Raw genomic sequence first — 17976 nt, 5'->3', positions numbered from 1 at the left:
AACAGGTGGGTGATTTTATTTGCACTCAAATAGTAACTCTGTTCAATTAAAATTATGAAATTTTAATTCTTATTATATTATAATGTAAATGTACTAATTAGGACAATACATATTAAATTTTAAAATAAAATATTATTTTTATTTTCATGATACACCCTAATCAAGTATTCTTCATATTCAAATTTCTTCATCTTCTTCTCTAATGTTGTGTTTGGTTGGGGGATTTAGGGAGGGATTTAGAAATGGAAAAGGAAAAAGGTGTGTGAAATTAGGTGAAATGTAAGTATATTTTATTCTAATTTCACCTATCTTTTCTCTTTCTCTTTTCAAATTCCTTTCTAAATCTCCCACCAAATACAACGATGATGTCAATTATTTTCTCTTCATTTTCTTAGTTAGTGTAAAAATTCAATCGATCTAACTAAAATTCACCGTTATTATCAACATTATTATTTTTTATAAATAAATATTAGCCCAAAAAAAAAGGGGCCATTGCCCCGTGTTGGCCTTTATAATTCGAAATTTTGGGAGAGGCCGAACTTTCTGCATTTTGTTTACTTACAGGACAATATTAGTTCAGTCAATTTCTATAATACTATGAAGTGATAGCACGTCTCTAATTTGGGGTGAATCAATCCATCTTATTCTAGTTTCTCTACTCTACATTAATATTGTGTTTGGTTGGGAGATTTGTGAAGAAATTTAAAAAGCAAAATAGAAGATTTAGGTAAAATATGAACGCAATATACTTATATTTCACATAGTTTTACACATTTTTTAAAAATTTCTTAACTAAATACAACGTAATGTTATGGTCACAGAAGATGCACATAATATTACTATTTCCCTCCCCACTGCTTCCCTCATTCTCGTTCTCTTCCTACTTTTCCATTTAACCTGCTTATGCACTGATTGACATGGATTGTGGTGATGCAGATTCATGATTTGCATGATGGGATTCATCGTTGTTTATTATTTAGATGTATCATAAATTATAATTTTATCTTGAAGGATAATTTTAAAAAAATATATAAGGTACATTAAGAGTAAATTATAATCTTAAATAATTTAACAAGGTGTACTAAGAAATTGGACGTATTAAATAATTTTTTTGAGTGCAAATAGAATCATCCCAAACAGGTGCATGTCTTTTGGGTCCACTGGACTACCCTTTGAGTGAGAATTAACAAAACAACAATGATAGAGACCACTAATTTTGGAGCTCTAAAAAGATCACTAATGACATGACACTCAATAAAAAAAGAAAAAAAATACAACACCAAGGCCAAAACATCAAATCATTTATGGTGAGGCCCCCTGCTACATCATTAGTGATGACATTAATTAGTGCTCTCACTCATTTTCCTTAACAAAATGGATGAAGTAATCAAGCCTGATATTTTTGGGCCAGATTGTAATACAGGCCCATACAAAAATAGAGTCACATAATTCAATCCATTAAACAAGGTTTAAAGCCATAAAAAAAATAAAAATAAAAATAAAAAAAGTTTTGATTTCCCACAGTTGCATTTCTTACAAAATTGAATACATTAGGCAAGGAAAGTTATATATAAGGAAAATGCTATACAAGCTACTTTTTAACTCAATGATGTGTAAAAGATATAATTGTTTGATTATTAGAAAAGATAAAGAGACAGAATTTTCTTATATATTCTAATAGTTTGGCATATTATTAATTTTAAAAGTAAATATAAATTTTTGACTTTAAATAATAGCACTTTGTATATAATTGTCATAGGGAAGTAATCAATTAGTGGAGGAGTGCACAAACTTGCAACAACAAGATTATTATAATTTTGTTGATTCCTAATAATGTCCAAAACATATGAGCAACATTAGAGAAAATTCTTAAAGAAATGCGGTATTAACCACCAACTGAGGAGCTATAAAATTTACCATCATTATTTATAATAAAAATAGCCCTAATAATATTTGGAAACAACTTTCTATAACAAGAACTAAACAATTAACAAGACTTATGACACTGATTTACAAGAATTAAAAATTTTAAGTTAGACACTAAAAAGTATTGGAACAATCTTCCGTGTAAATTAAAACTAAATCAAACAAAATAAAATAAATAACTTATATAATTTATTTTATCGAACCAAATGAAAAACAAAAGACCAAGTCGAGTGTGTGATACTCTATCCTTAAGATAGATTTGCCCCGCTTCGATGTTTACAGACTAATGGCGTCTATCTCTTAGAATACAATGATCTTCACAAATTTGTAGTAGCACTCCAAACAAATTTGTTCGGCGAACTAGAACCTTGTGTTCTATTACTCTCTGAATTTTTCTCTAAATAACTAATATGAAGAATAATGCAAACAAAGCAAGAAATGGACTGCAAAAGATGATTTTCTGGATCCACAAAACTGCTGGAACATGGCTGTAATTATAGGCAAAAAATCTGACCCGAATAGGTGCTAATTTGAAGTAAACAGGTGCACATTTAAATTGAACAGGTACAAGCACTATTCAAACAGATAACTGCTAGAATAGTTGATCTGTCCGAATTGTATGAACCTGTTTGAACTGGTGAAGAATCTGTCCGGTTCAACTGGGCAGTTTCTAGCAGTTAAATAACTGTAAAACCAGTTTGAAACTGTGTGGAATTTGGACTGGAAATGGACAGAAAATAAATTCAATTTTTGGCCCAAAATTTAAATTTTATTTTATAAAAAATTCAAATAAATTAATATAAGAACCGATTCAATCCACACCCGCGCCCGGCCGGTCGGACAGGCGACGACGAAGCGCGTGTGTGGCGGTTTGGGTTAAGATTCACTTTGTCCATAGCTCCTCCCTTTTACAAACTTGGGGTGCCCCTTGGGGCCCAACCCAAGTGTTATAGTCTAGAGCTTATAAACATACACAAGCTCTCTTAAAGTTTTAATGTGAGACAATCCATTTTAAAGAAACCCACATTTACTTCTTTAAATTGTCCATTCCACGAACCCAAAAACGATGTCAACTTCCCATTCACTCAAAAATGGTTTTGACGAACCGTCTTCACCGTGTTACTTACTACACGGCAAGGAACACGTTACCTCTTCGGACCCGCCCCAAAAGACGTTTGGGGCGCACTCAATTTTGGGCTGAAAGATGGCCCAAAATAAGCCTAATAAAACCAATTTTCCAACAATCCCCCACATGAATGGAATTTGACGGAAAGAAAATGCAATAACATGATCTAATTATAGAGGGTACAGAAATTGAAAATTTTCTGCAAAGGATAGGTAGCTTTTGGCTTTGAACCTTTCCTTGTGAGACACTATCGGATTTACTAGTTAACCAGTGAACATGATGTCTTGAATTGTTCAGCTATTTATGTAAACCAAGACAATAGAACTCACACAGTATATCCCCAAACACAGTTTAGTTCTTACTATTGTGTTCATTTTGGCCCTGAATAACTTGGTCTTTCATAAGTGCTCTAGAGAATTGTAGCCCTTCACAAATCTCATAAAACCGACCCAGTTCACACTTACATAAGTGATTCTTATGAAGAGTATCCTGCCATACTCCACTAGGTTTACCTAGATATAAGAATCATTAAAATTTTACTTAACCTAAAATGCTGCAGACATCACTATTTCATCCTAGAAATGGGTAGGAGTTGGACTCCTCAGTGATCCTTCTAAGTCATACATAACTCGGTTGTCCCTTTGAACCTAGATCTTGGGATCTCCAGTTAACTAGGTTGGATTGCCGTTGTGGTAACTCTTATTTAATAGGCTTTAATCACATTCCCCTCGATGAATTTTCAACTAACTCTCTTGCTAACCCTTTAGTTAGTGGATCCGATATGTTGTCTTTAGAGTTCATATATTCAATGGAAATAATTCCATTAGAGAGTAGTTGTCTCACGGTGTTATGTCAACGATGAATGTGTCGTGACTTACCGTTATACATATGACTCAGTGCTCTACCTATTGCTAATTAACTATCGCAATGTCTGCATATAGCAGGCACCGGTTTTGGCCATATTGGAATATCTTCAAGGAAGTGGGGAAGCCATTCTGCTTATTCCCTAGCTTTATCTAAAGCTATGAATTCTGATTCCATAGTAGACTTAGCAATGCAAGTCTGTTTGGAAGATTTCCAAAATACAGCCGCCCTACCAAGAGTAAAGACATACCCACTGGTGGACTTTGAGTCTCTAGTATCCGATATCCAATTTGCATCATAGTATCCTTCAAGTACTGCTAGATATCTAGTATAATTAAGCCCAATGTTACGACTAAATCGGAGATATCTAAGAACCCTTATAATTGCTTTCCAGTATTCTACTCCTGGGTTACTCGTATATCTACTTAATTTACTTACTGCATAAGCTATATCCGGGAGAGTGCAGTTCATCAAGTACATTAAGCTTCTAATAATTTGGGCATATTCTAATTGAGAAATAATTTCCTGTACATTCTTAGAAAGAAGCAAATTAACATCTATAGGTGTTCTAGCAAGATGGTCATCATCTTTGCTAAATTTGTCAAATATTTTCTCAATGTAATGAAATTGTGACAAAGCATATCCTTCTGATGTTTTTGTAATTTTCATACCAAGAATTACATTAGCAATGCCCATGTCCTTCATATCAAAATGTTTATTCAATATTTTCTTGGTAGTTTTAATCATATCATTATTACTACCTATGATGAGCATATCATCTACATAAAGACATACAATGACATAATCTTTGTCTGTATTTTTAATATAAACACATTTGTCATACTCATTAATTTTAAAACTATTTGACATCATTGTCTTGTCAAATTTCTCATGCCATTGCTTTGGCGATTGTTTCAAACCATATAATGATTTAACCAATTTACACACTTTTTTTCCTTTTCCTGGAATAGAAAATCCATCTGGTTATTCCATGTAAATTTCTTCATCTAACTCACCATTTAAGAAAGTGGTTTTCACATCCATTTGATGAATTTCTAGATTGTACAGAGATGTAATAGCAATTAACATTTCACTACAAGAAATTGCACTTTTGGCGACTACTTTTGGCGACGACGTCAATTTTTCATCGCCAAAAGTATATTTTTGGCGACACAGTGATCAATTTCGTTGGTAAAAGTATACCTTTACTGACGCAATTTGTTGCCGTCGCTAAAAAGGCATAACATTATTTTAGCGCCAAATTTTTTGGTTGGCGCCAAAATTTCAAAACTTTTACCTACGAGGCTTATGTTTTAGCAACACAATGAGCGTTGCTATTAGTGTGCTTACTTTTGGCGACGATAAGTTGGCGTGGGTAAAGAGTTAACCATTTAGCGACGATGACACTATTCGTCGGTAAAAGTTTTGCCAGTGGAATGATGTGATTTAGTGATTTGTGTTTTTTATTACAATTTTTGAAAGAGTTTTAAATATTTTAGTTACTGAATTGTAAAATTAAAATAATCATTGAATTAGATCACAAAATGAACCCATTGAGCCCAAACACACTCTTAAGTTGATATGACTAATTTGAGATAATTTAAACTTTTTCAAAGAATATGGTTAGATTATCAATTTCAATATGTTTGTTTTTATTTTCAGAAACTAGTTTCAAATTTTTTTTCCCTAAAAAACTAAAAAAAAAATTGGGTGAAAAAAAAAACTTATTATTTTTGTATATTTTTATCTTTTAGGTCATAAATACTTTTTAAAATTATAAAAATATAAATTTGATTTTTATTCTTTCAAATTATTTATAATTTTTTCAAAAAAAAAAAACAAATCTAAATTTTTTTTTGTTTTTTTTTTTAATCTTTTAGGTCATAAATATTTTTTAAAATTTAAAAAATATAATTTTGATTTTTATTGCTCTGAAATTATTTTTAATTTTTTTTTAAAAAAAACAAATTTAAAAATTGTTTTGAATATTTTATTTTATTTATTTGTTTGGATAGAGCAGGTAAAATCAGCGGTGACATTTCCCTCTTCAAATTCCCTCCTTTTTTTTTCCCTCATCAAATCTCCCCAAATCAATCTCCACGATTTCACTCTTGCACATCCTTATCTCAGAATTCGTAGTTCTCTCTCCCTCACGATTTCACTCTTGATCGTAGGGTTTGTGCCGTTTGCTGCTGTCGTGCGAGATCGCTGCTTCAGTCTCCCATTACAGGTTTGTTCCCTTTTGCTTTGTATCTCAATGCCCCTGCTTCTCTCTCTCAATTTCTTAAATGAATCTATGTTTGTCTATTTTCACTTCTTCTATTATTTAGATTTTGGGGTTCTCTGAAGGATGCTTTTTCCAAACAAATTCCATGCTTGATTTGGGGAAGATGGGGCCTTTACGGGTTGTCCAGTACAATATCATTTTGAAATGCAAAACTAAAAGGATATGAAATTTTAATGAACACCTAACTTGAATCCATATGAAACATTTAGGTTAGAACATGGATTTGCCTCTATATGAGAGGATACCTGTGCCCATTCACCAGGAATTTATTCATCTTCTCAGTGGGCCTCTTACTTCAAATATTAATAAGAACCCACAGTGACTATTTATGTAAGGTAATAAAATAAGAACACTTCTATTGGTGCATATGAATAAGAGAGGCTTTACAATCTGTTCCATCTTAAACCCAATACAAGTCACCAATTCTGAGCCTGTTAGTGCCCCTACTATGAGTTTTGACATTTCATCCTTGCCCCCAGGGCATAGAGGTGGCTTATTTGTCATACCTTAAGTAACCCACTTCCATGCTGAAGCTTACTGGGATTCTCTTTCATGTAGCCTTGCTCACTGAAGCACCTATTCAGGAGTTGAAATTTTGTCTCACAAAGGAAATGGTCTATTGTATCTAGTATAAGAACACTCTGGAGACAATGTAATGTTAGAAATAGAGGATGCAATAAGATATTATACCATAAAGCTTAAGGGTTTTTTTTATGATTTTTTACGTGTTTGAATGTGAATATAAAAGCGTAAATACAATGTAGTAATTGAAAGCACATGCTTTAGTAGTTCAAATTTGCAACCAACTTAATTTAAAATTTGAGAACACATGCTTTAGTAGTTGTATATAAAAAGGCTGTTTGGTTTCCACTTATTTGCAACTTATTTTGTTTAAATTTTGAAAACACATGCGTTAGTAGTTGTACCTAAAATGGTAGGGTGTTTGGTGCCACTTATTTTGTTTTCAGCTTATTTTCCTTTTCAGCTCAAAAAAAGTTTAAATAGCTTAGTTTTTTAAGTTGGGTTTTAGATGGGTTTTTTAAGCTAAGAGAGTGTTTGGGGTATACTACAAAAGTGCACTTTTTATTTTTGATCTTTTTATCTTGGGCGAATTATACTAACGGTCCCTATAGTTTGAGGTTTGTGTCACTTTGGTTCCCGACTTTTCAATTGGTTCATTAATAGAAAATTTAGAGGCAGTGGCTGGATGTAATTTGTGCTAGGGCTTTTTAGGAGAGCTGAAAATCCCTTTTAGATAAACATAGAAGTTTCATCAAAGAGGGGGTATTGATTGGTGTAGTGGTAAATGCTTGAGTTCCCGTGTATGAAAATATGGGTTGGAATTGAAAAATGTAGTCCCTTCCCACAAATATAACAGAGGTTAGGCCTGTAGCCACCCTTAGTCCTTCCCTATGCCCTTAATTTGTAGGAGCCCATTAGGTAATGTCCTTTAAGAAAGATATTGGAATGAATTGGAATGGTACATTGCCATGCCAACTGCCTTTTACCATTTAACAGACATTAAAAAAATATATATTTTCTTGTTTTTTTGTTGATAAATGTAAAAAACACTTAACTTAATACATAATATATGCAGATATAATAGAACTTTAAAGGATTTGTTGGTCGAAACCTTGATACAAAATTAAAAAAGCCTATAGGTAGATGCACCTTTGTTGACGATGATGTGTCACTCTACACTTATATTAACTACTTTGTCGTCATGTTTAAAGAATAAAAAAATAAAAAATAAAAGGTTGTGTCCTATTGATATTAACTACTATCTTATGATCAGACATGGACAAGAGTTGGATGTTAATTTCTGATAGATTCAGTCAACCATATGTAGATGGGGTGAACTCATTTATTGAATTTGCAAAGGTTCATTTGGGTGTCCTTTAACAATTGATGTATGATACTATCTGCTGCTGTTTTGTGGTTTTGTTTTTGCTTTCTTTGGTTGTTCTTGATTGGATATAAACTCCATGCTAGAGCTCAACCAATCATGGCATGGAGACAAAAAAAATCTTCCATTTTCTTTATTGGTTAGTGGTAACTACTAACAAAATGATGTACAAAAGAGATCTCACATTATTGCACACCAATGAGTGAGTGAGTGGTTGTGTGTGAGTGTGAAAGAGATAGTATAAAAAGAAAAAGAAAAAGAAAAATAGAGAACAATATATAAGTTCAAAGGTTATCTGTTACTCCCATTTTATGTGACATGGAGTTTTACTTGGGAATACTTTATTGTGCATTGGGAATTTCTTTTGATGGAGGAAATCTAACCTTTATAAATGTCCTTTGAACTCGCACCAATGGCGTCTCAGAGTGTAATTGGGTTCGTTGGCTTGGACCAACTGAGCTTGCAATTGGCTTCCTCACTCCTTCGCTCTGGCTATGCCGTACAAGCCTTTAAGGTCTGTCTTCATTTCCCATCTCTCTGTTTGTTCATTGAATTTGTTCACGATTGAATTTAGGGCATTTCGCGATTGAATTTTTTATTCCAAAAGGAATGAATTTTGCTGTGTGTTTGAATGACTTTGACTTTGATTCCAAAAGCACTCTGATTGTAATTAATAAACTTTGATTGGTATGAAGGGAGATAAGGGGTTAAATGACTTTGATTGGTAAAAGGAATATAAGGGTTCAAAATGACTTTGAATAGTATATTTAGCTACCTAAAGAAACACCTAAAAACTTAGAAGGCACCAAAAACTCAGTACATTTAGCTACCTAAAGAAACACTTAAAAACAATGATATATATATATATATATATATATATACTTTTGGATCATAGTTGACTGAATATGTTCTTCTTTTATTTTCTCTATAAATTGTGACCTTATTTTTTTGAAGAGCTAAAAATTGACTTTCTGATGCTTCCTTCTCTCATTTCTTTGCATGCAGATGTTGTAGCTTTGGTTGTATTGATATCTCATGCAGATCAAATAAATGACCTACTTTTTGGTCATGAGAGTGCTTTAAAAGGTTTTGTGGAGATCCTTAATGTTTACTGAATTTATAATTAGTCTTCTTGGTTGATGTTCAGAATATACTATTTTCTGGTTTTGCAGGGTTACGCAAAGATGCTGTCATCATTCTCCATTCAACCATACTACCTGCTCATATACAGAAGCTCGAGAAGCGACTCACAGGCAATTTATTTTCTCTAGATAAAAAAAATATTTGTATAGAATTTTCTTTTATACTCTTGGTTAACTTTTCTGTTCTGTCTGGTTTGTTGGTGGATGTCGTCGTAGTTTTGTGCTATTTAGTTTTAGATTTATCGGCAGCTCAACAGTGTGTTATGATACTCTTTCTTCTTCTTTTTTTTTTCTTTTTTTTTTTTTTTTTTCTATTTCATCATTTTTACTCTAGATTTATCATAGACGGCCATAGTTGTTCTTATCTTTATTTTTCCATTAATGAGATTATAGAGCTTTAGCAACTTTTTAACTCTGCCTAGTGGATCATGCCCTCCATTATTGATATGAAGGTTAATGAGGGCAGGGGAGGTGAGTTGAAATGAAAGGACAAGGGAGAAAGTTCATAGTTAAATCATTTTATTTTTTCTTTTTTTGTTTATCTTTTGGGGAAGGTTTAATGTCTATCTTTCTTTTTTTGTTTTGTTTTTTGTTCTTCTGTCTGCAAATCTCTAATGTACAGGGGTGATGACCCTTTGTGTTCTATGAATCTATACTTTATTTACTTATCAAAAAAAGCAAAAAAGAAAAAAAGAAAAGAAAAGAGAAGAGAGTAGAACATTCAATAATAATGTGTACTTTACTGTTATACCAAATTTATGCCTTAGGGTCATGTTTGATTCACAAGACTAATAGTGAAGTATTAATAATCCTATTAAATTAGTGTGGTATTCACTATCCAATTGGATTAATATCTATTGGATTAATAATCCCACCCCTACCCCATTACTAATAATCCTACAAATTTGTTGGATTAATTATCCATTGGATTAATACTCCTAAACCAAAATGTTAAAACAAACATAGGATAATTGGGCCCACGGATTAATAATCTCAATCCCATGCTCTAATCCACCCAATCAAACATGCCCTAGAAGTCTACTGGTTACTGGTTACATCTAACTTAATGGAAAAGCAAAAGAAAGAATTTGGTGTTTGCTCAGCTTGTGCTAAACTTACATCTGCATTGAACATTTTCTAACTCCTCTAATCATTAATCTGTTTCTACTCTAGCAGAGGATTTGGAGAGAGTTTTTGTAGTTGATATATATGTCTCTAAGGGAATGTCAGAGGTTTTGAATGGCAAAATAATGGTAAGATTATATATCTCATATCCTATTTCTTCCTCACATAAGTAGAGGATCATTTTGCTTTTGTTTTGCTATTTTATAGCTGGCTGAAGCTGATATTTCTATAATACGCAGATTATTTCATCAGGACAGTCGGATGCCATTACAAGGGCACGCCCTGTTCTCTCTGGTACAATCTACTTATGTCACTACTCTGCAACACTTGCATGAGGATTCAGTTTTTTGATCACTGCTTTTAAATTTTCTATTACATCTCTAAGACAAACTATTGTGTTTTTCAAACAGCTATGAGTGAGAAACTTTATGTTTTTGAGGGGGCACTTGGTGCTGGAAGGTGGGATTTCTTCGCAATCTTACCAATTTCTTTGTCATGTTTAGATTTTAGAACAATTTGAATTGTGTTGTTGAGACAAATTTTCGTATAAAATTGATGACAATTAAATTTAGGGTAAAAGATGAAGACAAGAAGAGAGAGAGAGAGAGAGAGAGAGAGAGAGAGAGAGAGAGAGAGAGAGAGAGAGAGAGAGATAAAGAGAAGAGAGATAAATACAGGAAAAGGCTAATGAGAGACACCAAAAGTAGGCACATGTTCTCTTCTTATACACACATGTTTGCATTTTGTCTATCATCGACTGAACCAACCCAATTTGCATCACTAAATGCTTTCAATTTTAAGTGATCATGGTTAGAGCACAGGATCCATTTCACAAGAGCTGGCTTGAGATACCTCTAAATGAACGATCAGGCACAAAAATTTTGGCATGATCAAGCAACTCAAATTATTATGTTCTTCCTCTTCCATGATTATGTCTTATGTTATTTTATTTTGCAGTATGTAACTCTAAATTAAGTTAATAAAGTTTGATTAAGTAGCATGTACTTGTTATTTTGAAATGATAGTTGAAATGGGAGAATAAATGGAGGGAGCAAAGTCATCATTGGAGCAACATTGCTAATATATACCATTTTGTCTCTTTTTATTGCTAAATTATAACAATATTCGACATGTAGCTATTGAACCATTGGAGACTAGAAAATTCACAAGACAGCACCAGGAAACCATAGGAGATTTTTTTTACTTGACAGGAATACAAGAATTGATAGGCTGCTTCTTAGTAGTGATATGGCTTTGATAACATGTAAATATCGGAAACAAAAAGTGGAATTAAAATTTGGTTAAAAAAAAAAACTAATGGCTTTGCGCAAAAAACAACACCTGACCTAATATTACACTAGTGATTGTGTAAACCAAGTCAAATCTAATTTACTATAAACTTACAACTAAATGATTCTTGAATATTCCAATAGAAATTTAAGTAATTTCATATCTCTGAACAATACTTTTCAAATGATAATTTAATTGTGTCTTGGTTGTGCCACTTGATAGTAAATTTGTTTGTGCTAGGTGTTTAACCCAATTTAACAGGGATTGGCACAGGGGAATGGCCCTTCTTCTTTGTTTATTTATGTTAGGTGTTCTAATATCATATTAGATGATGTTATTGTTAATGTCTACTTTTCTTTTTTAAATTGCAGCAAAATTAAAATGGTAATAGAGCTGCTTGAGGGCATTTATTTTGTTTCTTCTGTGGAGGCCATTTCTCTTGGTGCCCAAGCTGGTATTCATCCATGGATAATTTATGACATTATTTCTAATGCTGCTGGAAATTCATGGTAAATTATTGTTCACAATTCTTTACTGAGGACTATGTTGTGTGTTTAAAATTTAAATATTTCTAGTCCTGAAGCATTCCTTATAAGCATTCTGATTTGAAATTGCCAATTCTAGATCAGGCACAACCTTGATAGATGAGACTGCTAATAATCTGATTTGCACCATGGGCACCAGTTGAGACCATGGCACTGATTGGCACGTTCTGTTTCTGACAATGAACTGATTTTGTAGAACCCATGCCTTTAAAGAAATTAGCTGCAAAATTTATTGAACACTGAAAGCCCTTCTTGTTATGTGCTTACATGTATACACATACATGGGAACATCTATTTACTTTCAAAGATCTGTGCATTTTTATACTAACTCAATAGGTATTCAAGGTTTTGGTGGTTGGTGTTGGTATATGTAAATGCCGTAGTTAGTTTTTTTTTCATGACATTCTTGGAATTTGTTAGTGTTTTCTTAAGCAGATACTGTGTTACCTTGCTACTAGACATCCTTCCGTTGGATTCAATTTTACAAGGTTTTCAAGAATCATGTTCCCCAGTTGCTAAGGGATAATCAAACGAAACATCTCCCGAATACTTTTGTTCAAAATTTGGTAAGTCTTCTCATGTTGTAAGTTTCTTAGTGTTGTTCAAGTGTATTATGAGTAATTTCTTTTCTTCTTGACTTTGAAGTTAAGTTCAATGGGGGTTTTGGGTGAATTAAATGCTAACTGCAGTTTTATAATTCCATTCAAATTATGCTTCCTTTCTTGTGGTGGATTTAGCATTTAGGACACTTACTTGAGGACCATCTGCTAAATGCATACTAAAATTTTAGACTTGAACACCACTTACTTGAGGACCATCTGCTAAATGCATACTAAAATTTTAGACTTGAACACCACTCGGTAATCATTTCTTCATCAATGAATTTGGACACATTGAGACTTTCAATAATGATTTTTAAAAGCTCTACAACATAAGAAAACAGATTTAAGTTCTGAGGTCTAATTTTGTAGAAAAATCTTACGTAAATGTCTCAGGAGCTAAAACTGCCTTCCTATTATTTAACTCTCATGCCTCAAAACTGTTTCCAGTGTTGAGTTCGTCTTGCTTGACCACGTTGCTAGTAACAAATTTTTCCATCTTGTTCTCACAATTGATTTTCAGTGTAATATAGTTGAAATCTCAGTTCTTTCATTGAAAACATAAGCCCCAATTATTCACATGAATGTGTGACATTGTGATGCAGAAGCAGTAAGTAGAAGAGGACAAATCCCAAGCAAATAATGTCAAGTTTGTCTAGTTAGTATGAAGTTTGTTTATTTATGAGTCTTCATTTTATTCTTGATTAGAATTTGTTAGTCCCCTATTAGGAGCTTCAGAATGTTCTGGATGTATTTTATTTTTAGGGATTTCTTTGCTATAGTTTGTGTCTTGGTTAGTAGACTTCTCTTGGGCTATAATCCAGCCAATTACTTGTTTAGAATTACTTATTTTGGTAGATTTTGAATACTTTACAGTCTCTAAATGGGGTAATTTTTAGAAAGTTTATTTCTCATTATGGTTTACTAGTGTCCACATAAAGAGGCCCCTGCTTGATTATGAATTTAGAGTTGGAATTAAAGAGCCAGTGTGGAAATTCCCTGTTGACTTGTGTGTGTATCTCAAGCCACCCTTGTGGAGTAGGCTACTCCTTTCATGCTTTTGTTTTCCTATTTGCTGAATTTATGTCTAATTCAAATCTGTCTAACAAGTAACCAGACCTTAATGCAAGAAGCACTAACACTTCTACTCATATGACACTTTTACTCATGTGACATTTTTACTCATTACACTGCCGAGTTGAAATGGTTTTCTGAACTGGTGATGATCTGTGTTGAATCAGTTTGCTGGTCTGCTATTCTTCTGGTGCTGCTATGATGTTGCTGCTGTTGCTAAGATGCTGTGGTGATGCTACTGTGATGGTGTTTGTTACGATGAGGTGCTGCTGTGTTGTTGTTGGATGTTTGCTGGTGTTGTTGATGTTTGGAAGGGTGCAGGACTTTTTGTCCAATCTGTAATAGATCAGGTTTTCATTAATGGGGGTTGTCATTAGGTGTAAGTTCGGGCAACTGCTGGTGTTTTGGCTGGAAGGGTATAGAGGGGGTATGGAGGGGGTATTTTGTGTGATTTCATATCCATGTTATTAGTTTGTTATAGTGGTGCCTGAGGGATGCCTCTTGTAAACCTGTATATCTTTTAAAAAATTATAAATGAGTTTCAATTATTTTTCCCGTTGCAAATTTGTCGTTGTTAAAAAGTGAAGCTTTCTCGACAAATAACTTGTCGGTAAATGTGTAGCTAAAAGTTTATTTTTGCCCACTCATATTGTGTTGCTAAAAGTGTATTTTTTGCCAATGCCAATTTGTCGTTGCCAAAACTAAAGCTTTATCGACAACCAAATCGTTGGCAAATGGCAACATTTACCGACGTAAATGTGTCGCTAAAAGTTACTTTTTCCCACTCATATTGTGTTGGTAGAAGTGTATTTTTTGCCAATGCCAATTTGTCGTTGCCAAAAGTAAAGCTTTAGCGACAAACAAATCGTCGGCAAATGGCAACATTTACCGACGTAAATGTGTCGCCAAAAATTTACTTTTGCCGACGCATATGTTGTTGCTAAAAGTATATTTTTTGCCCATGCAAATTTGTGTCGCGAAAAGTGCCGCACAATCATCATATTTGAATGACTTTTACCAACGCAAGGTAAATTGCCGACGATGGATGGAGGCTTTTAGCGACGACTATATTCGTCGCTAAAGGCATTACTTTTACCAACGCAATCATAATTTCGTCGGCAATAACTTTTGCCAACTCACTTTTGCCTACGGGTTGCCAACGTAGCTTTGTGTGTCGGTAAAACTCTTTGCCAACGAATTTTCCCTTTTAGCAACATATTTTGTTGCGTTGCGAAAAATGCAATTTCTTGTAGTGTTTTAATGGATGTTATTCTAGTAACCAGAGAGTATGTGTCAAAGTAATCAAGACCTTCTTTTTCTCTATACCCTTTGACCACAAGTCTTGCCTTGTATTTGTCAATTGATCCATCCGTTTTCATTTTTCTTTTGAAAATCCACTTGTACCTAAGAGGTTTACAACCTGGTGGCAAATCCACCAATTCCCAAGTGTGATTTTGCAAGATGGATTCAACTTCACTATTAACAGCTTCTTTCCAGAAAGGAGCTTCAGGACTGGACATAGCCTCTTTAAAAGTTAAAGGCTTATTTTCTAACAAATATGTTAGAAAATCTAGACCAAAAGATTTTGAGGTTCTAGCACGTTTACTACGCCTAGGTTCCTCTTCCTCATTTTGATCTAACTCTTGCTCTTGATCATGTTCTTGATCATTACTAGTAATAGCATCAAAAGATCTTTTATTAGTACTAGTCTCTTTTCTCGTCTTATTTGGAAATACATGTTCAAAGAATGATGCATTCCGAGACTCAACAATAGTATTTACATGCATTTCGGTATGTTCTGATTTATAAATTAAAAACCGATATGCACTACTATTCTTGGCATAACCAATGAAAATGCAATCAATGGTCTTAGGACCTATCTTAGTCTTTTTAGGACTAGGAATAGTCACTTTAGCCAAACACCCCAACAATTTTAAGTATTTGTAGGATGGTACTCTTCCATGCCACAATTCATAAAGTGTTTGATTTACTTTCTTTCAGGGTACTTTATTAAGTATATAATTAGCAGAAAGTATTGCTTCCCCCCACAAGTTCTGAGGTAATCCAGAACTTATTAACATGACATTCATCATTTCTTTTAAAGTCCTATTTTTCCTTTCAGCAATTCCATTTTGCTGAGGTGAGTAAGGAGCGGTGGTTTGATGAATTATTCCATGTTCTTTACAAAACTCACCAAAAGGTGATTCATATTCACTATCTCTATCATTTCTTAGTTTTTTGATTTTCTTACCTAGTTGATTTTCAACTTCATTCTTATATTGAATGAAAGTTTCCAAAGCTTCATCCTTGGTTCGAATTAAATAAACATAACTATATCTAGTATAGTCATCTATAAAAGTGATAAAATATTTTTTCCCACCTCTAGTTTGAATTGATTTAAAATCACAAATGTCACTATGAATTAATTCAAGTGGTTCCGTATTTCTTTCAATTGAATGAAAAGGAGTTTTGGAAAATTTTGCCTCAACGCAAATTTCACATTTATGATTTGAATCAATGTCAAATTTAGGTAAACATTTCGTCTTAATTAATCTATGCAAAGATCCATAATTAACATGTCCTAGTCTACTGTGTCATAAATTTGAAGACTCAAGTAAGTAAGAAGAAGATGCATTTTTATTAATAACTAAGAGTACAACGGTCATTACATTCATCTTGAAAAAGCCATCAGACATGTAACATTTTCCTACATACATCCCATTCTTAGTAAGTACAAATTTATCACTCTCAAACACTAGCATAAATCCATTCTTACTCAACAAAGATCCTGAAACAAGATTCTTGCGAATGTCCGATACATGCAGCACATTGTTGATAGTGAGTTCCTTTCTAGATGTTATCTTTAGAACAATCTTCCCTTTTTCTTCAACTTTGGAAGTTGAGGAGTTACCCATAAAAAGTTGTTCACCATTGTCCACTGTAGAACAAGATGTGAACATCTTTTTGTCGGCACAGATATGGCGAGTAGCACAGTGTCTACCCACCATTCTTTAGGATTTCTGACAAGATTTGCCTCGGAAACAACTGCAAAAAGATTAATGTCATCTACACCATTGGAAATATTGTCCACTTCGGTCAAATGGGCTTAAGCAGGCTTCTTGTTTGTTCTTCTTTTGCTTTTGCCTTTGCTACGACAATCTTTGGCCCGATGTCCCTCTTTGTCACAGATGTAACATTTGCCATTAAACTTGTACTTTTTATTTTCCTCCCCTTCAGAGCCTTATGATGAACTTTCTCCAGAAGACTTTCGTTTCTTGGTTTTTGAAGTATGTTCCACCACATTTACCTTAGACTCCATATGATGCTTACCAGCTCGCTTTTCAGAATTGCAGTTGTCCTCCTCAATCCTCAAACACACAATTAATTTTTTCCAAAGACATTTCTTTGCACTTGTGTTTGAGGTAGTTTTTGAATTCTTTCCAGCCTTGTGGTAATTTCTCAATTAAGGCTGCAACTTTGAAAGATTTACTGAGAGACATTCCCTCTGTGTAAATGTCATGCAGAATGAGTTGGAGATCTTGAACTTGGCTGATCACAGTCTTAGAATCAACCATCACAAAATCCAAGAATTTGCCAACCACAAATTTCTTTGAGCCGGCATCTTCCGTTTTGTATTTTTTCTCCAAAAACTTCCAAAGTTCCTTTGTTGTCTTGATAGGACTGTAGATGTTGTAGAATGTGTTGTCAAGTCCGTTCAAAATGTAGTCCCAGCAAAGAAAATCAGCATGTTTCCAGGCATCGACCGCAGCAACCACTCGCCGGTCGGTTTCATCATCTTTCAAAATAGGAGCATCCCCACGAAGAAAACGAGTCAGGTTTAGAATTGTAAGATAGAACAATATTTATTGTTGCCATCTTTTAAAATCAGTTCCAGAGAACTTCTTTGGCTTCTCACTGTGATTTACCGGTACTGTCACAATAGGAGAGGGGGTTGGCACAATTGTAGCCACCACACTAGTACTTGTTTGGGCATTAGTTTCAGTAGCCATGAATTCTAAATTATAACACAAAATTATAATTAGAATTAGAATTTATACTACACAGAAAATTAAACAAAATTCATAGAATTAA

General features: G+C 33.6%; 1 protein-coding gene across 1 annotated transcript; it reads left to right on the top strand.

Moving 5' to 3' along the window:
• The first annotated feature begins 8521 nt into the window (after positions 1–8521).
• LOC145789187 (uncharacterized) lies at positions 8522–14226 on the top strand. The gene is made up of 8 exons (XM_082889998.1): positions 8522–8623; positions 9066–9195; positions 9282–9362; positions 10428–10504; positions 10616–10670; positions 10787–10835; positions 12038–12175; positions 14052–14226. Exons 1-8 carry the CDS (start codon positions 8522–8524, stop codon positions 14224–14226), a joined length of 807 nt encoding a protein of 268 aa, XP_082746124.1.
• The last annotated feature ends 3750 nt before the right edge of the window (positions 14227–17976 follow it).

This window comes from Camellia sinensis, chromosome 10, assembly GCF_055761805.1.
Source record: "Camellia sinensis isolate YWXY chromosome 10, ASM5576180v1, whole genome shotgun sequence".
Lineage (NCBI taxonomy): Eukaryota > Viridiplantae > Streptophyta > Magnoliopsida > Ericales > Theaceae > Camellia > Camellia sinensis.
Note: the sequence above shows the minus strand (reverse complement) of the source record. Positions and strands in the feature narration are given on the sequence as shown.